The following is a 25,669-nucleotide window of genomic DNA, read 5'->3' on the forward strand; positions in this document are numbered from 1 at the left end:
CTCCTGTCTCCGCCTCCCAAGCGCGGGGATTACAAGCGTGCGCCACCACACCCGGCACAAAGGCATATTTAGAAACCAGGAAGTACACTGTATGGATGGGAGAACGCGGTCCTCTCAAGAGTGACAAGTATTTGGGTGTGCTGCTTTTCATGGTACTGGAGATTGAATCCAGGGACATTCTACTTCTGAGCTACATATACCCTGAGCTCTTACTGTTTTTCAGGCTGTCCTCAAGCTTGTGATCCTCCTGTCTCAACCTCCCAAGTACTGAAATTATAGGTATGTGCCACGGTGCTCAGTTCCTCCTCCTCCTCCTCCTCCTCCTCCTCCTCCTCCTCCTCCTCCTCCTCCTCCTCCTTCTTCTTCTTCTTCTTCTTCTTCTTCTTCTTCTTCTTCTTCTTCTTCTCCTCTGGGAATTGAACCCAAGGACATTCTACTTCTGAGCTACATCTAACTTGATTTTATTTTTATTTTAAAACAGGGTCTCACTAAGTTCAGAGGCTGGCCTCAAACCTATGATCCTCTTGTCTCAGCCTCCCAACTGCTGACTGGACTTTAGGTGTGTGTGCCACCATGCCCAACTCTGGGGGCTCTCCCCTTTGAAGGAAGCTTTGGGGGTGGTGGGCATGGGAAGGTATGTGAGGCTGACATCAGTTTAGGGATTTTCAGATGGCTTATGACAGTTCTCAGGAGTCTTAGGTTGGCTACTTTTCTATTATCTGATTAATAAAAATGTTGGAAAGTACTTTATATTAAACGATCTGTATATATTTTTTGCATTCTAAAAATTCATGTATTTGCAGATTCATTAACAGTGCATAGGAAAATTTTCATAAGTGAGTGAACTTCCTATAACATTTTTCCCCCTTCGGTTTATGTACTGGAAATTAAACCAGGAGGCATTCTACTTCCAAGTTACACTCCCAGCCCTTTCATTATTTTTGTTGTTGCTGTTTGGAACACAGTCTATCCAGGCTGCTGAGAGTCTAAGTTGCTGAGGCTGGTTGCGAACCTGCGATTCTACCTCTGCCTTACGGATGCCATCATACCCAGATAATTTCCAGTTACTTTAAGATTGCAAATGAAGATTTACAGATTTAAAAAAAAAGGGAGGACAGGCTTGGGGAAGAGAACTGGTTTGGGGAGTGAAGTTGTGAGGAATTATAGCACAGAGTGTTTCTACCTATCTTTTTTATTTCTTCAATCATACTTTAGTAGCAGTATGTGAAAGTTATTCCTCAAATCCTGGGCAAGGCAATGAAAGAATGATTAGGAACAAAGGACAATTTGTGGAATTATTCTTATTTTGTGTTTGCAATTTATTAAAAGTAAAGGAAACAAATTAAAAATACAAGGACTGATGAACTGTCATAAATTCAGCTCTCTCTCCCTCTCTTTAGATACTTAAGGTTATTTTTAAAGTAAGATTTAAACATAGGAAAAATTAAATGAGAGTTTAAGAGAGTTTCAAATTGACTACTTTTATGTAGTTAATTAGTTATTGGCACTGGGGATGGAACACCGGGATATTCTACCTCTGGGCTATACCCGCAGCCTTTTTATATTTTTATTTTGAAACAGGGTCTCACTAAGTTTCTGAGGCTGTCATTCGACCTGTGATCCTATCTTAGCTTCCAAATACTAGGATAGCAGGTGTTTGCTGACTTACCTGGCTTACTTCTTTTTTATTTGTTGTAGGTCATCTTAATTTTGAAATCAGTGCCAAAGAATTGAGATAGAACTCGGATTCTTCTTCCCACCTCAGTCTCAGAGGTAAATTATCCTCCCATTATGTCTGAAACTTGGGAGGTTGTGTTCTAAGTCTTTCCGTAACACTACAGGAAGCATTGAAGTCTATGGTCCCAAAGAGAGTGGGATGTGTGTGTGTGTGTGTGTGTGTGTGTGTGTGTGTGTGTGTGTGTGTCTGGGGATGGAACTCAGGGGCATTCGACCTCTGAGCTATACCCCTTGCCCTATTTTTTATTCTTTATTTTGAAACAGGGTCTCACTGAGTTGCAGAGGGCCTCACTAAGTAGCTGAGGCTGTCCGCAAAATGTGATCCTCCATTCTCAGCCTCCCGGATGCTGGGAGTACAAGCCTGTGCCACCATACCTGGCTGAGAGTGGGATTTTTTTATCCTTAAAAAAAAATCCTAAATTCACAAACATATCATAAGCAAATTGAAGGGTTTGTTGAATTGTGGGTTCTTGTAGCCAAACTCATTTTCTTTGAATTCTATCTTCCTTACCTAGAAAATGAATCCTACCTGTCATGCTGTCATACATACTTGATGTAATAATTCAAGAAATGTAGGTGAAGCCACTTTATTAATTGTAAAAATTTAATATTGACAAGCAGAATGGCAATGTTTTCATTTTATAACTCTGATGCTTAAACAAGTATTTAGGGGTAGATTATCAATAAAGATCTGTGGAACTAAATTGAATCAAGAGCAGTGAAATTTGAAAAAGAAACAAAAGAAATTGTATTTGAAAGCCTCCAGTTGTACTAGAATAAACTCAGATTCCAGAATCAGGAAAACTAAAAATGAACCACTTAAAGTTTATCCGAATGTAAGGTTTCCTTTTCAGTTGTACAGAAAAATAGGTCAAAACCAAAGGAAAGAACTTGACAAATAGAATATAAAAAAGTAGAAAATATAAAATAAAGACACAGTTTCTGGAAAACATGCCAATATTTGTGCAGGAATATTTCTACAGTGCTTTAGGGGGTGATTCTGATGGAGCTAGAGGTGGTGGGGGGGGGGGGGGATTGGTTTGTGTATTTTTCCAAACTCAAGCAGGAGCACAGAAGTCAGGTCTGTTTCTTGTTGTTATCAACTAATTTTTTGCACCTGGAGGAGAAATAGAAATTTCCTCCTCCAGAACACAGTAGAAACATTCCAAAGAACTTAATATCACATCATATAAATTCGGTCAAGGGAGAAATCTAGTATGCAGTGCTTAAGAGCAACATAGCTTGCATGCTAGGATAAATTATCCAATTAGCAGAAGACATTTTTTTTTTCTGGAAGAACTTTTAAACCTTAAGAAAAAAATAAGCAAACAGAAAAGCCTGATTACCATGTTTAAGGTCATTTTCTAAGGGCAAGTTTTAAAAGACAGAAAACAATGGGTACAACACACTGTTGTATATACACCTCTTACTCAAACAGTTTTATTCCATAAGCTATCACTTCTGATTCCATCTTCCCCTAAGATTATTTCTTGCTGTCTATTCCCGTTTCTTCTTTTCTCTGTTGCTGCTTGCCGGCAGTTCCTGAAAGAGAGTTAGAGGTAAAAGGCATGAATCCGAGTCGATGGGCTCCCACATAATCCCCTACCTGGTCATCATTTTTCATCTGATGCTGATTAAAAGCCCAGCTTCAGTGTGGTTAAAGGACTTTCCCGGTATCACACTGCTATGATAAAGAGACACACCACCTTCTGTCCTTTCACCTTTTTCCCAGGAATTTATTATTATCCCATTTAATTCTTACTTTATAATTGGTCTTACTTAATTAGTAAATTATACATATATTAACTGTCTTCAGAACACTAGAATACATACCTATGGATTTAAGGAACAGAACTATCTTATTAATACCTGTGTTCTTTCACTTAATGTTTGGAATGTCTTAGATAGTTATATATATATGTTTATTGAATATTCAAATAAAATTTGACTCTATTGTTTAAAAAACACACTGAAAACTATACCAACATGGTAGCACACACCTGTAATTCCAGTAGTTGGAAGGCTGAGACAAGAGGATCACAGGTTTGTAGCCAGCCTTAAAAACCTAGCAAGACCCTCAGAACCTTAGTGGCCCTGTTTTAAAATAATAAAAAAAAAAATAGGGCTAGGAGTATAGAATAGAGGTGTAATGCCCCCGAGTTTAATTCCCAGGGGAAAAAAATTAAGAACCACAAAAAAAGTTTAAGAATATATCCATGGTTTTTAGCTAACTCTGGACTTATCATAAATATTACCTCATTTATAAATTTTTAATTAAGAAAAATATTTGGAAGCTGGGCATGGTGGCACACGCTTGTAATCCCAGCATTCAGGAGGCTGAGACCAGAGGATTGTGGTTTGTGGACAACCTCAGCTACTTAGTGAGGGCCTCTGCAACTCAGTGAGACCCTGTTTCAAATTAAAGAATAAAAAATAGGGCAGGGGGTGTATCTCAGAGGTCGAATGCCCCTGGGATCCATCCCCAGACCAGCAAAAAAAAAAAAAAAGAAAAATTTACCATTTTTAATTCCTTGACATTTATAAGTAGCCTGTGCTTCTGTATCCCCGAGATAAGTACCTAAATTCTGTTCATTTGGGATTCAAATGTTGTTGGCTGTTCAAACAATTTTTATTCTTAATTTCACAATGAAAATCCTAAGACAAGACACTGGACTAACGATAATTACTTTTTCATACTTCCTATGTCAAGGTGTGGCCCTGTGACATTGTTTTGGCTCATGAGACATTGGTTGAGGATTTCTGGAAAGGCTTTGCTTACGTACTGTGGATTCTCTCTCTCTTTCTCTTCCCACTGTTCTTTTTCCTTAACAGACCACATGCCTGTCACAGCAGCTCACTTGGGACCATCAGGTTATAGTTTTGAGAATGTTAAAAAAAAATGAGAAGTACCCATTGCTATGTGGTTCTAGTCCTTGGTATTTTGTTACATGACAGGCGCACAGCTTGGAGTCGTCATTTGCTGATTTTTCTATTACTTGCTGCCAAATGCCTTCTTACCTGACCTCATTTTGAACTTTCTGAGTGTATATAGCTAAGGGAAAATTCCATAGGCCTCAGCTTTCCCACCTTTGAAACGAAGAACGTGAACTAGATTCAGTGATGACTTCTAGTGCAAAAACATCCAGCCCCTGTGGTCTGATCTCCCCTCTGGAAAAGGAAGCCAAGGTGATTTTTTCAACAGGCCTCCTGAGTTAATTATATTGAGACTCAAGTGGCCTTCTGAGGGCTATGTCTGTGTAAGTTAACGCCTGCTCTAAAAAGGCATTTGACAAATATCCCCTGCCTTCTATTATTTAGTATTCTAATAGGACAATATCATAGACTCCTGGGATTTGCTATGCTCACACCCTTAAATTAGCCTCTTTGTTACTGAAAGTCAGAGGAAAGGGGTGGGGATGCAAGGTTCTATTAGTGAAGCACAAATGAAGATAGATCTGATATCACCTTAATCTACTGTATCAGTGTTTCCTTCAACTCTCCAATCTTAAGTTCTTCCCTCCCTGCTGTCCCTCTAATCCACTCTCCCATTCATCTTCCCTCTATAGACCAGGTCTTCATTATCTGCATACAAGAGATGGTTACATACAGTGGGGAGGTGGCTGCACCAAACTCTGTGTCCACAAAATGAATGTGAAGGAAAGATCTACGGTTGAAGGATAGTCTCTTAACAAAACAAAGTCAAGCACTTAGGCATTCCTGCCAATTATCTCATTAAATTCACATAACACTGCAAAGTAGAAACCTTTACCCACGTGTTTTCTAAATTATGCTGTATATTTGCATAGTTTAGCACCTTAATTACTTATAATGCCATTTAAACCTAAAGATGCCCCCAGCATTTTCCTAAAGCTCTTTCTCTGATATTTAGTTCTTCAGAATGTTATGACATTTATGAAATGTAACAATTTAATTTCTTTAACAGAATTCACATTTCATCAACATATTTACTAAATTGATACACCTGCTGGGGCTTGGAGGACTGATTTTTAGAATTAATAAATAAGGGCATTTCTTTTCATATATTACTTACAGAAAAAGGAAGGAAATACTCTAAATTGAATATTGGCATAAACACTTTTATGTAAGTAGTTTGCTTTTTTAATTTTTTTTTTTGCACTGGGGATTCAACTCAGTGGCATTTTTATCACTGACCTACACCCCAGTCCTTTATAGGGTACTGCTAAATCGTTGCAGCTGGCTTCAAATCTGTGATTCTCCTCTCTCAACTCCCCAAGTACTGGAATTACAGGTATATTCCACTAGGCCTTGCTAGATATGTTTTTTTTTTTTTCTAATTCATTTTGCTCTAAAACTGGTTGCTTTTAAATTTGGATGAAAAACATAAAGACTTTTCAAATGAATGTAATGTACATCTTTTATATATGAATTTATAAACCCATATTGCAATTAAATAAACTTTTTAATACTTAGATTTAAGGTGTTTGCTATGACAATATAAAGAACCAATGTTTCCAAATGTTCATTCAAATTATATTAGTTTTGTGATGTTGTAATACTACCTCTACTATACTTATTTCATATTTTTCTTTAAATTGATTTAAAATATATTCATACTTTTAGCCAGGCATAGAGATGCATGACCGTAATCTCAACAATTGAAAGGCTGAGACAAGAGGATTACAGATAACAAGGCCAGTGTGGTAATTTAGTGAGACCCTGTTTCAATATAAAAGTGGTAACTTAGACAGACTCTGTTTCAAATTACAAATTAAAAGGGCTCAGGTATAGCTAAATGGTAAAATGCCCCTGGGTTCAGTTCCCAAGTTCTCTGTAGCACAGGGCTATATATTCACACTTTAAACTTTTCCCATCCTAAGCCACATCTACAAAATCATAGATTTGGGGTTGTTGATTTTATATTTGATACACATATATATAAAGATAATTTGTTCTTAGTCAATCTAAAATCTTTTTGTTTTTCACAATGTTGAAAATAGTGAGAGTGGGGTGGGATCCAGGGGGATGTGCTGTGTGCATGTATATCCCAATCACTCTCACCTTCATTATGCTGTAGAATCACAATGTACCAATAAAAAGTATATTAGAATGAATAAAATGATAAAAAGAAAATACTGGTTTATATTAAATTAATATTAAAAGTGAATGGTGGGAATTTATTTATGAACAGAAATTAGTCTGAGTTTTTTTTTAATAAAGACCTTTACCTTGGACAACTCTGAAAAGTAGATAACAAGTTTATTATCTAATAGAAAGCATACCGATGGAGATTCTTGCCCTGCTCTGCTATATTCTTTATCTCTTCCTCATGTGTAGAAGGATGTTTTTAAATATGTTAACATAACTTAACATTTCTTACATTCAGTATAAACATTAAAAAGTTTCCAGAAGTGAGTGGCCAGGATGATGGGAAAAGTCAGGGAGGAATCAATGATGCTGACAAAAGAAATGAGACCACTCGGGATCATATCCGTGGTTCTCGATATCTAGATGGCTAAGACAGGAGAAAGGAGTTACAGTTATCCTGGAAACAAAAGAAGAAGAAACAGTGAGGGTGTAGGAAAAGGGGAGAGTTAAACACAGAGAAAAATTAGAGCTCTTCGGCTGCCTTATGTATAGACTGAAGAGTAAGTGCTCATTTGTGTGAGGCTGAAGAGGATCCTGCATTAGATGAAGTTTGAACAGATGTTCTCTGAGGTCCTTTCTTACTCGAATTACAACAGTACATGCCAGTTATTAACTGCTCACTAAGTGAGGCTAGACATTTTATAGGTCTTTTCTCATTTAAGTCACATAACAACATAGCAGGTTAGGTATGCTTGTACTTACTTCACAAATAGGGAAACTGAGTCCAAAATCCAAAACTGAGTCCAAAAACTAATTGATGAAGGTTGACTTCGAACCTCAAAGCCTGTCTACTAACCATTGTGTTACAAATGTGGTCTGGGAATTAGAAAGCCTTTGTTTTGATTTGCTCAGAAAGTTTCTTCCCCCATTCAGCCAAACTCAAGCCACATTATGAAAAAATTTCTCTTGTAAACCATAATTGTGTGAAAAGGAAACTGAAAACCCATTATCTCAGCTGTATGTTGTCAAATTTCTGAGAGAGCCAGCACATTTTCAAGGAAAAATTCAGCTTTTTAACTATGATCTCTTTATGCTTTCAGAGTAGAAAACAAAATAGAAGAAACCATTTCCCAATGAAAACGTATGCTTTTAATTTCCGTCTCTTTTTGTTCTTAAGAATGGAGAACAGAATGGAAGAACCCAGAAGCCATGCTGCTTATTCCCACAAGTGGCGCTACAAAATGAGCAAGAGCTTTGGTTTTCTTTCATTGTTTAAATCCTCTTGAAAAAACATTTATAAAAGTGTCTCTGAAAGGCAAGGGAAGGGCAGTTTTATTTTTTAGTACCTCAGGGTGTCTCAAATACTCTCCAGGGTGTCAGGATGTCTTCCAAACACAAATAATTCAAAATAATTTTTTTAAAAATGTGAACTTTAAGCAGGATTTAAGTAGAGAAACTTTGGAAGTAATCCAAACAATCATAGCAGATGATCTGGAAATTCCAAAAAAGTTGGGAGGAAAATCTAGTTTAATAAAAAAAAAATGGGTGGTAAAATAAGAGGAAAGAGAAGAGGAAGGGAAGGAGAAAAAGAAAAAGAAGAAAAAGAAAGATGGAAAAAGGAAGGAAGAAAAAGAATTATCTTGTTCATTTATACTTGTATTATTTATCAATGATTTTTGCGTTTATTTTCAAGGAAATGTTATTTCTACTATATTCTATTATAGCTTCTCACAAGTCTTTTCTTAGTTCTATATTATAAAACTCATATTCAAACTCAAAAACAATCATTTTATTTTTTGATATTAAGAATCCACAGTGAAATTTACATTTTTTTCTATCTTTATTTCCCCTCTATTGATTTTTAAGACTTTTTGTAAAACATTTGAACCTTACCGATATAATCAATGTATGAAGCAAATTGAGTACTCTGTTATCCCCAATAAATTTTGCATTGACATATCATGAATAATTTAAAATGTTCAAAAGTCTAGAACTTTGAGTTATCAAAAAGTCATATTTAATAATTACATGCTATCTTGTAAAACTTTACTAGCCAGTTCTACAGAAGAAAAATGATCTTTTCTTACTTTTATAATTCCCAGTAAAGTACCTTCCCAGGGATATGTTCATAAGAAACAATTGTTGAACTAATGTGTAAGTTGATTATGGAGGAATTAATAAAATTTCCTCTTTTATAATACAGCAGATTTATAAAATATTAATAATTTATTCAAATGTTAATAAAGAGATGGTCTAACAAAAATAGGGGTAGAGGAGATTTGGCATATTTTATTATAGATTTAGCATTTTTAATAATCAGATAAAATTCTGGGAAACACTATCACACAGCTTAGAAGACAGAAAGAAGCCTGAGATTCTTTAAATAACTATTAATGTGTTGCTGGAGGGGGAAAATATTTAATAGCTGATGTGGTACTTTAAATCAAGAAATATGACACTTCTTCAACTTACTGAAATAAACTCTGTTCTTTTCTATATTTAGAAGCATGATAAATGCAGATCTTAACTTAAAAGTTTCATTTAACACTCTTATTTAAGTTACCACCCCACACACACTCATAAGTGCATTTAATATTTATTTTTTACTCTTAAAATTATGCTATTTACATTTGACTTTAGGAAGTAAATCATACGGGTAGGATATAAGGGATTAAGCTCTGGCCATTTTAAAGTTAGAACAGTCACATGTTTTTAAAATCATATGTAGTTCAAAAGAAAAATCATTGTAAAATAAATGCTTATTGTTTAATTGTAGGTGATGTGGAACAATTGGTACTTGGTTCTAAAGTTCAGTCCAGGGGGGACTTCCTGGAAGTGCATTACTACTGTATGCATGTGGAGTGTAGAGGTGGAGAACACTTCTGGAAGTCAAGCCGTGGGGTTCCACAGGAGGTCCAGAAAAGTTCAGAGTTCAGTTATTCCCAAGTAGCCTTCTTGCTGCAGAGAGATCATCAATGGTCCCACTGCTCCTCTCTCTCACTTATGCCTTCCTCTTCTTCAGGGAATGCTGATTCATTCTGGCCTTTCAGGTGCTTAACTCCTGAAAATTAAAAAATGATGCAAAACTCAAGTGAAACTTATTTCTGGCAGATTCACTACTTTGTTGCAAGAGATGAAGTAAATGAGTGGAAAGTTTTCTCTGGTGTATATGTGCTTTTCTCTGAGAATCTCAACAATGTAATCTTATATAAGCCCTTTATTTCACTGAGCAATAAAAACACACACAGCCAAATTTCCATTAGAGACAGACTATCTTTTATAATTAAATCTTCTCTATTAAGCATTGCATCATAGCCTATTAAACCCTGTTAACTAAAAATCTGCTCCCGGGCTCTTATTATAAAGCAGATGTATCATTTAGTTCAAATATTGCTTTTGGCATCCCTGAACTCCATTACAAGAAGAACCATTCAAACTCTGAAGAACAAAAGGATGACTCTGTGTGTGTGTGTGTGTGTGTGTGTGTGTGTGTGTGCGCGCTATGTCTGTAAATCATAAACAGCAAAACAATTACAATATTGTTAGTCTTCTTTTGGAACCCAAACATACCCATTGGATCATAGGACTCCTTTACTCACAAATCTTCAATAACTGGACCTACACAGTGGAAAAAAATCGCACATCTTTGCCTGCCATATAAGGCTCAGATGATCTGGCCTCTCCCTACCTGTGGGGTCTCATTTTCTTGCCAGCCCTTCTGTCCACAGTTCATGATAGTGATGATAACTTACTCTTCCCCATTCCCTAACTGCTTCAGGCTCCCTCAAGCCATTGTACTTTCCTCTTTCTGTTCTCATTGACAAACATCTTCCTCGTCCTGGTGTAGCTAATCACCTCTCACTCATCCTTCCGGTATGAGCTTGCCACCTCTGAAGAGGGTCCTACTTCCCCATTTGGACTTAGATAGCTCTTTCTCATATTCTCCTGCTGCACTTGGACTCTCTCCTGTTAGTGACCTTATAGATTTGTGTCTTTATTGCTTTATCCATAACATAGACTCCTTGATACCACAGAATACAGAATTTCACTTTGGAATCCCAGGCACAGTGCCTACCTGACAGTAGCTGCTCATTCGTATCTACTGTCTAATTGGCTGACTGAATTAAAAAAGGAACAATTCAGTATATGAATTTGGCAATTCCACAAAATTTTATCTTCAATTTCTTAATTAATTCAAATTTGAAGTATATATCAGAAGGCCACTATCACAACCACCCTTAATATGCAAAACTGTATTTTTTCCCTTTGATCTTCTCTGTTATGATAGAGTAGCTGATATTCTATGCATTCAGTAATAATCAATCATGTAGAAAATTTCATATTTTTGTATCTTTGAAAATTGTTTACTGAGATTTATTCCTATGTATTATTTAAAAAGGTTCCAGTTAAAATCAATAAGTGAAAGTTAATATTCATGTTTCCTCTATAACAGGAATCTGTGAATTTTCCTGTACTGTAGTCAGCAAACCCCAGAGTACTATTTGGCAAAGAATAACATCCTTGGACTTGGTGAATTATCTTGCAAAAATATTTGATCAGTTGTAATAATATTTAAATACTTTAATTTCATCTGTAAACACAGATCACTTGTAATTCCCGTTGATCCAAGACTGCAGAGAATAATTTGTTATCCAGAAATGAAACTTTTTTCACAGTACTATAAATTATATGGAAAAGAGGACTAAATGCCAAGGAAAAGGGAAGAGAATCACTGAGCAATCTTGTAGTCTCATGTAAGTCTCAGTATACAGTCACTATACCTCAACTGTATGAGGTAAATAACAGAAAAAAAATGATTTGTTCAAGGCTATAGGTGTAGCGTGGAGCTAGGAGAAATTCTGGCACATGGTAGTCCCTCAATATGTTCTGGATAAACAAATGAATAAACAAGCCATAAAGTTCCATCATCAGGATTCCTCAACTAATTTTTATCTCTAGCTTTTTGGATATTGACCCAGAATTTTCTATTTTTTTGCTAAGATTTATTGTAGGTATATAGTACCAATACTGAACCTGGCTCAGAGGGCCATAGAAGTAATCACTCAACCACCTGCTACTCTTTCTCCCAAGCTGAGATTAACTGTACTTCCCTGATTTTGCACAGATTTTCTTAACTCCAGAGCACATCTCTTTCATGTAACTACAGAGTAATAAAGTCGTGCTTGAGACTTTTTTTTTTTAATGAGAGTTAATGACCTAATGCCAACATTGATTTTTCTAATTTTTCTCAAATGTAACAAACACATCCATACTTAAAATGTCCAGCTCAATAATCAACCATATTCCAAGCTTGAGTATAGATTTGCGTGTACCCTAATAATTTATTTTGTAATTATAATGACCACAAAATTACATGAAAAAGCCACACTTTAAAAAAAATTAAAATAACTCACTTAGACTTACTTTAGAAAGTTTCTTTCTTAGACTTATTTTATTGTGAACTGAATTATTTTCAGGTGAAAAGTTTTAATGAGGCAGAAGCTGGCACCATGTATCACAGGGATGTACTGCACAAATTCTTTGGTTTCCAAAGCAGTTTGCCCCATTGCCATCTTCCAATTGGATAATGGATTGTTGTTTGTGTATTAAAATAGCCTTTTGACCAATCTTTTCTCTTTCCACAATCAATATTCACTTGGTTATAGATGAAATCATGCTGCAATTAAAGTGTAATATCTATTGAGGACCATCTAATAATTTCCCCCCATCTTTTTCCCCATCTCCAATACATGTACTTTGTGTTTTTTTTTTTTGTTTTGTTTTGTTTTGTTTTGTTTTTGTCTTGTTTCAGAGTCTGGAGGTGGAGGAAAATAAGTTGGTCTGGAGATCTTGAAATTCTTGGAGATTCCTCCTAAGCATGAGAAGAACCCTTGGTTTGCACAGGAGCTGTGGCTTAACATATTGCAAAGAGCAAAGAGCCTCCTGGGGCAAGTGAAAATTCAGCCAGAGCTGTGTAGAGCAGGCAGCATGCAAAGGAATTCCAGAAAATACAACGGAAGTTCTTTTCTCCATTCAGACAAGTAAAGGGCCCATTCATAAGAGTGGGATGTGTAGTATGGATATGTAACAAAATGAAGAAAGTAGAATAGGAGGAAGAGAAAGTAGACTGAGGAAAAGAAGAAAAAGAGAAGTAAAAGTCACCCCCAGGCAGAACTTCATACTTGTGTTCTCTATTCTGTAGATACTATTAAGTGTGGAATAGATTAAGTTGTGAAGCAAAGGAGTGAAGAATTAGGAATCAATTGACAATTGACAGAAGCTTATTTTGGGAAAACCACAGGTCAATATTACCATTTCATTTGCACCCCAATATAGCAGGCTTATTACAACTGCAGATAAATATAAGATGACATGATGAATGGCAAAACTAGTATTTCAAAAGGTCTGTAAGAGCTGGAATGAGGACCTAAACAATGAAGGTACAGACCAGCAGAGATTTTTGTTTAAAAAGTTACTTTGGTTCTAAAAAATAAAGTATGAGGGCAACCCTGATTGACTATAATTAGGGGTTTTAGACCTGTTTCTAGGAAGCAGGCTTTTGATGTCATTGGCAACATTTCTAATGGACTTTTTCTACAATGTGCTACCTCGTTCCAAAATCACTTTTTCAGAGAAATTGTAGGTGAAACTGGAATATTTAGCATAGAGAAAATTAATTGAGGACAAGAAAGGCTGCGTATGAATTTCTAAAACGCTGAAAAAATTAATTTATGTAACTCCTGGGAGCAGATATAAGGTCAATGTCTAACATTTATGGGGTGAAAGACAGATTATAGCTTAATATGAAGATAAGGATTCCTAAGTTCCCTGTTTGCCTCACAATCAACATTTGAGTTTCTTACCACTGTACACATTCATTTCAAGGTTGAACTTTCATTTCTGAGGCAGCTTATAGATGTGTTAATAATCTCTCAACTCGAGATACTGCTGATCTACAAAGGAAATACTTCCTATTATTGAAAAATTTGCCTTGCTATGAGTACTATATGTTTCAAAAATTATAAAATGAGTACTATATGTTTCAAAAATTAGATATATGTATGTGTGTAAATGGCCTAATAGCCCAAATTTACATTTTTATTTTTATTTTATGTTATTTTATTTTTTGGTGGTACTGGGGGTAGAACCCAGAGGCTTTCTACCTCTGGGCTATACCTCCAGACCTTTTTTAGATTTATTTGGAAACAGGGTTTCACTAAGTTACTGAGAGCCTCACTAAGTAACTGAGGCTGGCTTCGAACCTGCACGATCCTCCTGTCTCAGCCTCCCAAGTGCGGGGATTACAAGCGTGCGCCACCACGCCCAGCTCAAATTTACATTTTTAAACTAATTAATTCACATTGGAAGTAGCAAATGTAAATGTGTGTGTGTGTGTGTGTGTGTGTGTGTGTGTGTGTGTGTCCACATACTTTATCCCTTATAAATCAATCTAAATTCCTCTAGGGAATCTGCAGGTGGATTTTGGGAGAACCTCCAAACATTTTAGGATTCTATTTATAGTTCTATGTGTACCTTTTCAGAGAAGAAGTTCTCTGGTTTTCAGTAGAATCTCAGAGGAGTCTCTGATCCACAGATAATTGTGAATATGAATACTAGTCTTATCTCTTGAAGGAATTGCTCAGATGATGAAGTGACTTGCTTAAATTCATACAGTACTTATTGGCTATACTGAGTGAAACACAAACGTTGGCCCCTAACTCCTTTTGGGGGTTCTTTACCAGGGTCACTAGGATTTAAGCTTCCACGGTCATTGATCTTTTGCAAAGTTAGAACTTAAAGAAAAATATAGCTTGAGGGCTGAAACAGGAGAATTGCATGTTTGAGAGCAGCTTTAGCAAGCAGAGAAACTCTTATCAATCTAGCAGTACTCTTTTTCAAAATAAAAATAAAATAGGAGTGGGTATATCTTGTAGATAGAATGTCTCTGGATTCAATACTTATTACTATAAAAAATAAATAAGGTGATTCAGGATCATAGGGCCCTTTTCATTACTTACATTAAGATCTTAGGTAGTAGATTTAGATGTAATCTTTCAATCTTCTTCTCCTTCTCCTTCTCTCTCTCTCTCTTTTTTTTTTTTTTTTTTTTTTTTTGGTACTGGGGATGGAACCCAGGGGCATTCTGCCTCTGAGCTATACCCCCAGCTCCATTTTGAAACAGAGTTGCCAAAGGGCCTCACTAAATAGTAGCTGAGGCTGTCCATAAACAGTGATCCTCCTGTCTCAGCTCCTGAATGCTGGGATTACAAGCATGCACCACTATGCCCAGCTAGTCTTCTTCTTAATATCATTGTTTTTAATAAAATTTGAAGTCAGAAAGATCTAGAATTTAACCTTACTCAATAACATTCCCATAATAGAACCAAAATTACAATCATGTTCAATCTTTTTGAAGAGGGGCCATCTCTCTTTTTGCTGGACCCAAAGCTGGAACTGAATTCTGGGAGACAAATAAATAAATAAATAAATAAATAAATAAATAAATAAATAAATAATCCTGGTCTACAGAGAAAAGATAGAGAAATCAGAAAGTAATGTGAGTTACATATAATAAAGCCTCTCCTGCATGCTGAACATGAGAGAGACACAATTACAAATCAGATAGGGATGTAGGCCAAGGGATAATGGTGTGCATTTAAATGAGGTTAATTTAATAGAAAACTGCTATAAACCAGTAGAACATTGTCATAGCAGGTTGCCATAAAGGAAAGAGCTTCAACTTGGGAGATGGTATGTGGATGCTCATTTGTTGAGCAATTTGTTGCTTGGATTATGAACAACAGAAGACTGATATCAGCCAGGCATGGTGGCGCACGCTTGTAATTCCCGAGCTTGGGAGGCGGAGACAGGAGAATCGCGCAGGTTCAAAGCCAGCCTCACTGGCGTAAGAGACTCTGTTTCAAAAATATAAAATAGGTCTGGGAGTGTAGCCCGTAGGCAGAAGGGCTTCCAGGAACCCCAGTACCACACACACACACAAAGAAAGAATGATGGAAAAAAAAGACTGATATCTGTGCAAATACTATTTTAAAAACATATTGAGCAGACATTTGTTTTCTGAAAGCCTATAATGTACAAAGGAATGATTTCAGTGCCCTTGGAAGGATGTCTTTTTAATGGTTCCCTGAGTATTGACTGAAGTTATATATTAAAAGTTTTCTGGACACACTCAAGGAACATAATTTAACCTATAATATGGTACAGAAAGGCTTTTTAGGAAAAGTCCATCATCTCTCAGATTAAAAGTGCATTTTACATTCCAAAAATGCCCTCATAATGTGGTATATGTATTGTATTTTGTTTAGTCCTCTTGTCATTCATTTATAATGAACATTAATACACCGAGGGGTCATAGAGATCAAGGGACGTATTGATTTCATTCCAAAGTGAAGAACATATGTTCTAGATTTGCCATAAATATATCCCTTTCTACTTTATCAGAAGTAAATTATATGTAGACCACATAGTTAATCTCTGCACAAATATGGTAATACATCAACTAATATATCAACTACAAATCAACACAAGATCATTTCTCTTAACTCTCTTTTACTTACTGAAGCATTTTTGGAAGATGGATAAATATGTAATAAATGTCTCTCTTTATCATACATGGGAAAAGTGGCAACATGCTTATGAGATATCCACAGGTACTCATAAGTGTTATTATATATTTCCTGTACATTTTTTAACTCTCACTACTTTACCAAAGCCATTGCCTAAGAGTGAAGCTGAGAAGAAAAGTTTTTCAGTAAATACTGAGAAAGTAAAAGAGAAACTATTATTATATGTGTTAATTCACATAATACCTATGAAGAGTAATTTATATCACTTATCAAAATGTAAAAAAAAACCCACATTGTTATCAGTCTGAGTTTATATAAGTATTTTTATAAATATGTTTTTATATATATTTAGTTCATATATCATGTATTTTTACATATTATGCTTATATATTTATATTTTATACTTCTAAATACGTTTATTTACATATATATCTATATATTTATATAGTGTGTGTGGATTATGCTCCTCAGTCCAGCATGAAAATCACTTAGATAAGCTGTCTTTGTTTGTTCACCCCAAAAGTCAAGTGCCCTTCTAATGCCCACTTTTTTTCTGAAGCTAATGTGTTCCCCATAAATTTAGAAGTTGAGTTTAATTTTTAAGCCCATATATATAATGGAGCTAAACAGTGTTAGGCATTGTTACTTTAGAAAGAGACAGAATGGCTCCCTAGCCTGTTAGAGTTGGCTGCAATTGATTGAACACAATAGCATATCTAAAATAAAAAGCACATCGATCAGCAGGAGTCTGTGGTTAGCCTTGAGAGCACTATAAATAAAATAGCAGAAAGAGACTTGCATTTATGGCCACAGAACCCACGCCTGCTTTTTAAGGGTCCTGGGAAGGACGTCCAGCACTGGCTTTGAGAGGGCTCTGTCCTCAAGGGAAGCAGTGTACTTCTCTACTGGTGCATAGAGAACAGTACTTCCCTATTGAAGTGACCATCACCAAGGCTGCTGTATGCCCCATAACCCAGCCACCTCGCTCAGACTCAAAGCTCACTGAGAAAAACCCTTTGATAACCACAGAACCTGGTCCCCCAAAGAGAAGGCACTCTGTCTTTATCTGACATTAGTACTTCTAGCTTTCATAAACTTGCATGCTAGTTTTGCATATCAGCTTTGGTATATCAGCCTTTATTTAGTACAAGTATCCCAAACAAAACTGAATCTGGATGATCATACATAAAAGGAAGTCTAAAGTCGGGTGTGGTGGTACAGGCTTGTAATCCCAGCATATGGGAGGCTGAGATTGGAGGATTGCAGTTTGTGGAGAGCCTCAGCTACTTAGTGAGGCCCTTTGCAACTCAGTGAGACCCTGTTTCAAAATAAAGAATAAAAAAATAGGGCTGGCAGTGTAGCTTGGAGGTAGAATGCCTCTGGTTTCCATCCCAGTACCAAAAAAAAAAAAAAAAAAAAAAAAAAGAAAGAAAGTTTGAGAGCCTGTCAAGCTGAAAGTCTAATTCTAGCCAGGAATTGGCCAAAGAAAGTGACCACCTGCAGGCATCTCTGGAGGTGAAGGAACTATCACAATCTGAAGTCACGGCTTACCATGCATCTATGGTCATCAAGGCAACACGGTATTGGTGAAAAAATAGACAAATAGAACAATGAAACAAAAGAGACCAAAAACTGACCCATGTAAATTCCGTCTCCTTTGGAAGCAAGGTCTTTGGACAAAAGTGAGGATGGGGAGGATGTATTGGAGGTTTGTGGGAAGGATAAACACTGTGAAATAATCATCTAAGAGAGTAGGAGAGTGGATGAATTAGGGAAATGGCTGGTGCTTGGCAGGAAGCAGGAAGTACCCCTGGATGTCTTGTGGTCATGAATCTAAACAGTCAATGAGGTCATGTCCAGTCGCATCAGAGCAGGTGTGGACTCATTACATAAAACCTTCTCAAATTTTTATTCTATCTCTACAATATTTCATATTGTTAAAGTCAACTTACAAACATGAATGAAACCTCAAAGAGAAGGCTGAGCATTAGCCAAGAAGCATTTGATGCTATCAGAAGAGAAAGACATGAAACAGAAACTTCTCCAGTGCTCACCAAAGAAACAATTCTCAGGACACTTTCAATTCAAAGTCTAACCTTGGAATCTGAGCTAACAAGCATCTGCTAATTCAGTCAGCCTTCTGTGTTACACTGTCATGACAGCCCTAGAAAATTAATGTGCCAAAAATTAGAACTGTGTGGGGTAAGAAAGAGTGAAGATATTTAGCAGAAAAGACTGAGAAAGGAGTAGTTAATGAGGAAAGTGCATAAACAGAACCATTTTAATCATCTTAAAGTCAAATAAGTATTTCAAGAAACTAATTAGTGGTGTTGAGGCTACCAAGGTTTTATGTAAAATTGGTATGAAACTAACCACTGAATTTTCTGAGATGGCGTTCACTGGGAAATATGACAAGAACTATTTTAATGGAGTGATGACCATACAAGTCTGATTAAAGTGGGTTAAAGAGTGATTTTAAAGTATTTTGTATACTAGGGGGTTTTTCTAGGAAAGGAATCAGAGGGAAATAGTGGCTGAAGGGGGCCTGAAGTCAGCGGAGAAATTTCAGAAATAGGATTGGTACTGGGGAATGAACCCGTGGGCATTTTTACCTTTGAGCTACCTTTGTGTTTTTATTTTAAAACAGAATCTTACTAAGTTGCTCAGAGTCTTGCTAAATTTCTGATACTGGCCTCCAATCTATGAATCCTTCTGTCTCAGCCTCCTTAGTATTGGGATTACAGGCATGTGCCATCACACATAAGTCCTTAATCCATTTTGAGCTATTTTTTTTCTAAATGGTTTAAAATAAAGGTTCAGAGCACACTTGTAAATAAAGATGGCACACACTTGTAATCCCAGTGTTTGGGAAGCTGAGATAGGAGGATCTGGGTTCACAACCAGCCTCAGCTACTTAGTGAGGCCCTTTGCAAATCAGTAAGACCTTGTTACGAAATAAAGAATAAAAATAGGGATGGGGGTGTAACTCAGAGGTAGAATGCTCCTAGGTTCCATTCCTAGTGTAGCAAAAGATAAAATAAATAAATAAATTAAATTAAATAAAGGTTCAATTTCATTCTTTTGGATGTGAATATCCAGTTTTCTCATGGTCATTTCTTGAAGAGAATATCCTTTACCCATAGCATATTTTTTATTTTCTTGCCTAATATTAGTTGACACATATAAATGTCAATTAATATTATATATAGGCCATATATGGAAGCATATTAATTTTAACATTTTGGGGGGTGGAGTCACTAGGATTTTCTACCTATAAGATGATGTCATCTGCACAGACAATTTAACTTCCTTTCTAATGTGAATGTTATTCATTAACATTATTATTATTATTTATTATTATTATTATACATTATTATTAATAATAATAATAATATTATTATTATTATTATTTTGCCTTATTGCTCTGGCTGGAACTTCCAGTACTACGTTGAATAGCTGTGATGGCAGTAGGCATCTTGCCTTGCTTCTAATTTTAGAGGAAAAGCTTTCAGTAGGATATTAGTTGTGGGTTTGTTATATATGGCCTTTATTTTGTTGATACTTAATTTGTTAAGAATCTATACTTAATTTGTTGAGAATTTTTATTATAAAATAATGTTTAATTTTGCCAAGTATGCTAGCACAAGTATTAATTTGCATATATCAAACCATCATGGTATCCACAAATTCCACTTAATCATGATGTGTGATTCTTTTATTTATTTATATTAATATATTTATTTTAATATTTATTTATTTATTTTAATATATTTTTATTGGTTCATTGTAGTCAAACATCACAATGGAATACACAATTTGTGAGGGTATACAAGCACACATGATGAGTGATTCTTTCTAGTGTTAATAAATTTGGCTTGCTGGAAGCCCTTCTACCTCCGGGCTACACTCCCAGACCTATTTTTACATTTTATTTGGAAACAGGGTCTCCTAAGCCAGCGCACGTGGCTGGCTTAGAACCTGCGCGATCCTCCTGTCTCTGCCTCCCAAGTGCGGGGATTACAAGCGTGCGCCACCACGCCCGGCAGCTTGCTGGTATTTTGTTGAGGAATTTTGCATCTATGTTCTTCAGGATTACTGGCCTCTAATTTTCTTTTTCACATAATTTATTTATCTGGCTTTATTATGAGATTAATACAATCATCTTAAAAATGAATTTAGAAGTATTCACTCCTCTTCAAGTTTTTGGAAGAGTTTGAGAAGACTGATAATGACTATCAAAAATCCATGAGGTCCTGGGGTTCTCATTGATGGAAAACTTATTACTAACTCAATATTCTTGTTATTGGTCTGCCAGGTTTACTATTTCTTCATAATTCAGTCTTGATAGGTTGTATGTTTCTAGACATTTATTCATTTCTTCTAGATTTTTCTACTTGTTGACACAAAATTATTCATAGTAGTCTCTTGTCTGGAATTAGTTGTAATGTCTCCTCTTTCATTTATGCAAATCCTTTTTTATCTCAAAGATTGGTCAGTTTTGTTTGTTTGCTTACTTTTTTTCGTACTGGAGATTCAACTCAGGGGCATCCTACCTATGACCTATTTTATTTTTATTTTATTTTTGAAATAGGGTCTTGCTAGGTCACTTAAAGTCTCATTAAAATGCTGAGGCTAACCTTGAAACTACGATCCTCCTGTCTCAGGCTCCCAAGCACTAGGAGCAGAGGTGTGTGCCACCATGCCTGGATAATTTTATTTTTTCCAAAAATAAACTCTTACTCCTTTTGACCTTGATTACTTGATTACTTTATGTATAATCTCCCATTTTTTTTTGTTTTGTTTTTTGATTTTTGGCGGTACTGGGGTTCCTGGAAACCCTTCTACCTCCGGGCTACACTCCCAGACCTATTTTTTAATTTGGAAACAGTCTCCTAAGCCAGAGCAGCTGGCTTCGAACTTGCGGGATCCTCCTGTCTCCGCCTCCCAAGAGCGGGGATTACAAGCGTGCACCACCATGCCCGGCGCTGTCTTTGTTCTTATTATTCTAGATTCTTAAGATGTAAAGTCAGGCCTTTTACTTGATATATTTCTTTTTTTAATATAGGCTTTTATTTCTATTATATATTTATATATCCCAGCTATATTTTATTTTATATTTTGAAACAGGGTCCCACTAAATTGCAGCCTTGTCAAGTTGCGGAGGCTTGCTGCAAACCTGAGATTCTCCTGTGTCAGCCTCCCAAGTACTGAGATTACAAGCATGTGCCATTACACCCAGCTTAAATTTCTCTTTTAGTATAGCATTCTTGAAGCCAGGCATGGTGGCGCACACTTGTAATCCCAGCATTCGGGAGGCTGAGGAGAATCGCGGTTCATAGCCAGCCTCAGCTACTTAGTGAGGCCCTTTGAAATTCAGTGAGACCCTGTTTCAAAATAAAGAATAAAATATAGGGCTGGGAGTGTAGTTCGGAGGTAGAATGCCCCTGGGTTCCATCCCCAGTACCACACACACACACACACACACACACACACACACACACACACACACAAAAGAATAGAAGAGCATTTTTGTTGTTTTCTGCATCCCACAAGTTTGGCATATTGTGTTTATTTCATGACACTGCTTAATTTCCTTCTTATTTTATCTTTGAGCCATTGGTTGTCCAAAAAGGCAGTGTAATTTCTACATATTTGTGAATCTTTCAAAATTTCTTCTATTATTAATTTCTGATTTCATACCATTTTGATCGGAAAAAGAAGTTGGCATTGTTTCAGTGTTCTTGAATTTGTTAAGACTTGGGTTTTGGCTCAATACATGTTCTATCCTGGAGAGTGTTCTGTGTGTACATGAGAAGAGTTTATTTTGCTGATGGTTTGTTGTATATATGCTTGGTAGATAAATTTAGTCTATAATATTTTCCATGCTCACAGTGTCCTTATTTTCTATTTGTTGTTTAAAATGGAGTATATTATTGTTGTTTAATTGTCTATTTCTCTCTTCAGTTCTGTTCATATTTGCTTTACATATTTAGGATCTCTAATGTTGGGTACATATGTATTGACGATTACTTTATTTTCTTGATGGATTAACCTCCTATCCTATAGTAAACTTTTATTATTATGGTAAATTTTAACTGGAAATCTAGTCATCCCTGCTCATTCCTGCTCTCTCTGCATATGCATTGCATATCTTTTTCCACCCTTTACATTTAGCTTATGCGTGTCCTATGGTTAAAGTCAGTCTCTTATAGGAAGCATATTGCTGAATATTGTATATTTTGTTCAGAAGTCAAAATCAGGAGCATTCTACCTCTGTGCCACACCCCAGTCATATTTTGTTACTATTTTTTATTTTAAAACAGAGTTTCACTAAGTTGCTGAGGGCCTCGCTAAATTGCTGAGGCTGGCCTTGTACTTGTACTGGGATTACAGGAGTGTGCCACCAAGCCCACCTGGCATTTTATTTTATTTTATTTTATTTTTGGTGGTACTGGGGTTCCTGGAAGCCCTTCTACCTCCGGGCTACACTTCCAGACCTATTTTTACATTTTTATTTGGAAACAGGGTCTCCTAAGCCAGCGCTCGCGGCTGGCTTTAAACCTGTGCGATCCTCCTGTCTCTGCCTCCCAAGCACGGGGATTACAAGAGTGCACCACCACGCCCGGCTATTATTTTTAATAACAAAATCAAAACTATGACCACCACTCAGGCATTATAAATAGTTTCCTTTAAAATTATGGATTCTGGATTTTCAAGTAATTCTCTTGAAAAGGAAAGATATCTTATTTTTGGTATACATACCAAATGCATCAAATTTACAAAGAAATTATAATCACTGCTGTACTAGAATCCTTCTAAAATACATAGATAAAATTAATATATTTTCACATGCCCATGTTGAATATTATTTAAGCCCATAATTTCAGAGGAAGAATCCTTGTGAAGTGTGCTTATTACACCCAAGTGCTTTGTAATCATTTTGATTTATTACCCAACCTTACTGTATATCTAGCCTATTTATCTTTATTCGTACATTTATTATTTTATTTCTTCCTAACATAATAGGAACTACTCTGGGAAAATTTTTAATTGATAAGATAACCAATCACATGTTTAGAGATAACATGAGACCATTGAAAATGAACAGCACTATAATTACTGGTTTTGATACTAACCACATTCTCCAATTTACTAACACAAGAGAACAGGTCTCCTCACAGAAGATACCAGAAAACCACTGGTCTATGCTATCCCATGGAAAAGTGACTCTGAATCAGACTTAAATGATTTAATATACACAATATCAGACATATTTATTAAGAATATAATAGGCTAGGCATGGTGGCGCATGCTTATAATCCCCGCGCTTGGGAGGTGGAGACAGGAGGATCGTGCAGGCTCGAAGTTAGCTGTGCTGGCTTAAGAGACCCTGTTTCCAAATAAAAATATAAAAAAACATAGGTCTGGAGTGTAGCCCAGAGGTAGAAGGGTTTCCAGGAACCCCAGTACCACAAAAAAAAAATAAATAAATAAATAAAAAAAAAATATATATATATATATATATATATAATATCACTCATAAAACCACACATGCATCCAATTGCTAGCCCATACTATGTAGATTGTCCCACAAATTGTTCTTTTCTATAAATGTCATAATTATTAATAGATTGATTACATCATATTGTTTTTGCCATGTGAATTTTTAAATAAAAATATTAGCAATTCCTCAAGTTTCACAATCCTGTTTTGGCATACTTTTATTAATACAGGGAACCTTGAAAAATGATAGTGGCCAGAACCCATGACCCCCAACCTTGAACTCTAGAAGGTTTTATGAAGAAAGGGAAGCTCCATGTCTATCAACACACTGAAGGAGCTCAGCCTGGGATCCTGCTCTGCTCTCTCTAGAGTCTCCCCCACCTCACCACTAGATAGAGAGTTGCCTTCCCTTAAGTAAAATAGTACTATGTGAAAGTTTTTATTTTTTAATGGTGGTGGTACTGGAGATGGAACCCAGCGGCTTTCTACCTATGAGCTACACTCCCAGACCTATTCTTTTAATATATTTTATTTGGAAACAGGGTCTCACTACATTGCTGAGAGCCTTACTAAGTTGCTGAGGCTGGCTTTAAACCTGCGCGAGCCTCCCATTTCAGCATCCCAAGTACTGGGATTACAAGCATGCGCCTCCACGCCCAGTTCATGAAAGCACTTTTTCTCAGTCACGGAAACATAGCCTTTTAGTGTTGAAAGAACTTAAAAGGGTATCCCTGAATATAAGACAGTGCAATGGCCTCTTGATGTGTACAGTACGTATACTTGCACCATATTACAGAGATGATAGGCAAGGTCTATTTTCTAAAGATGCGGCTACTCGATCTAGAGCATGGGTTGTCACACTTATATCCCATAGTGTGTGTCTACTTCCACACCAGACACAGGAAGCAATAAGCTGCTGGTGTCTCCCTTTCCTGATGTACCTCACCTGGTTACAACCTGGGTGACTGAGGCCAGTGCAAAAGGAATCAGCACTCAGAGCTACAAGGTATTTCGTAAAACACAGAAGCTGGAACCTTTGGAAGGATATTGCATATGTGTTTGGTGACACTAAAATGGACTGTGTAATAATCTATTCATATTATATATTCTGCTTCATTAAAGTGGCCTAAAAATAAAACCCACCATTACTTGCTTCTATATATTCGCAGATGCAAACCCCTTACAAATCGACTATAATTGTTTCTATAATTGGAGTCAGCCTGCTGTGGAAACTACCAGAATATAGTTTTGAGTAGATATACATTCAGAGTATAAATTTTTAGATATCTGAGAAGATATGTTTATTTATCAACAAACACTATTTCTCAGATATTCCTGGTTTGCTTTTAGAATGGGCATTTATTTTCCAGTCTCTTCAGAAGCACTCTCCCACCCCTGCATTTTACAAGAAATGATTATTCTTCCTACTCCCCTTTCTTCAGAAACCAATATTCTATCCACTCTAAATAAGAAAAATCATCTGCACTGATTTTTAAAATTTTTTTTAATTTGGACATTATGCCTGGTTCTTATATTACCTTGCCCTCTGTCAACTATAATCCTTGCCCCATGAGTGCAAACTAGTTCAGCTGCTATGGAGATTAGTGTGGAGATTCCTTAGAAAACTGGGAATGGATCCACCATATGATCCGGCTCTACCACTCCTGGGTATCTTTCCAAAGGGGTTGAAATTAGAGAACTACAGTAACATATACATACCCATGTTCATAGCAGCACAATTTGTAATTGCCAAAATATGGAACCAACCTAGGTCT

At 36.3% G+C, this 25,669-nt stretch overlaps 1 protein-coding gene across 3 annotated transcripts in view; it reads right to left on the bottom strand.

Moving 5' to 3' along the window:
* Positions 1 to 9,776: 9,776 nt before the first annotated feature.
* The window catches only part of PPP1R1C (protein phosphatase 1 regulatory inhibitor subunit 1C), a gene marked incomplete at both ends in the record, with an annotated part of 121,694 nt that continues 105,801 nt past the window's right edge, over positions 9,777 to 25,669 (bottom strand). For all 3 annotated transcript variants that reach the window (XM_080690185.1, XM_080690184.1, XM_080690183.1), the window contains one exon: positions 9,777 to 9,865. In XM_080690185.1, coding sequence (XP_080546311.1) covers positions 9,777 to 9,865 — 89 coding nt within the window. The remainder of the gene's footprint in view (positions 9,866 to 25,669) is intronic.

The sequence above is a fragment of the Muscardinus avellanarius genome (genome assembly GCF_963383645.1).
Source record: "Muscardinus avellanarius genome assembly, chromosome: 2".
NCBI classification, from domain to species: domain Eukaryota; kingdom Metazoa; phylum Chordata; class Mammalia; order Rodentia; family Gliridae; genus Muscardinus; species Muscardinus avellanarius.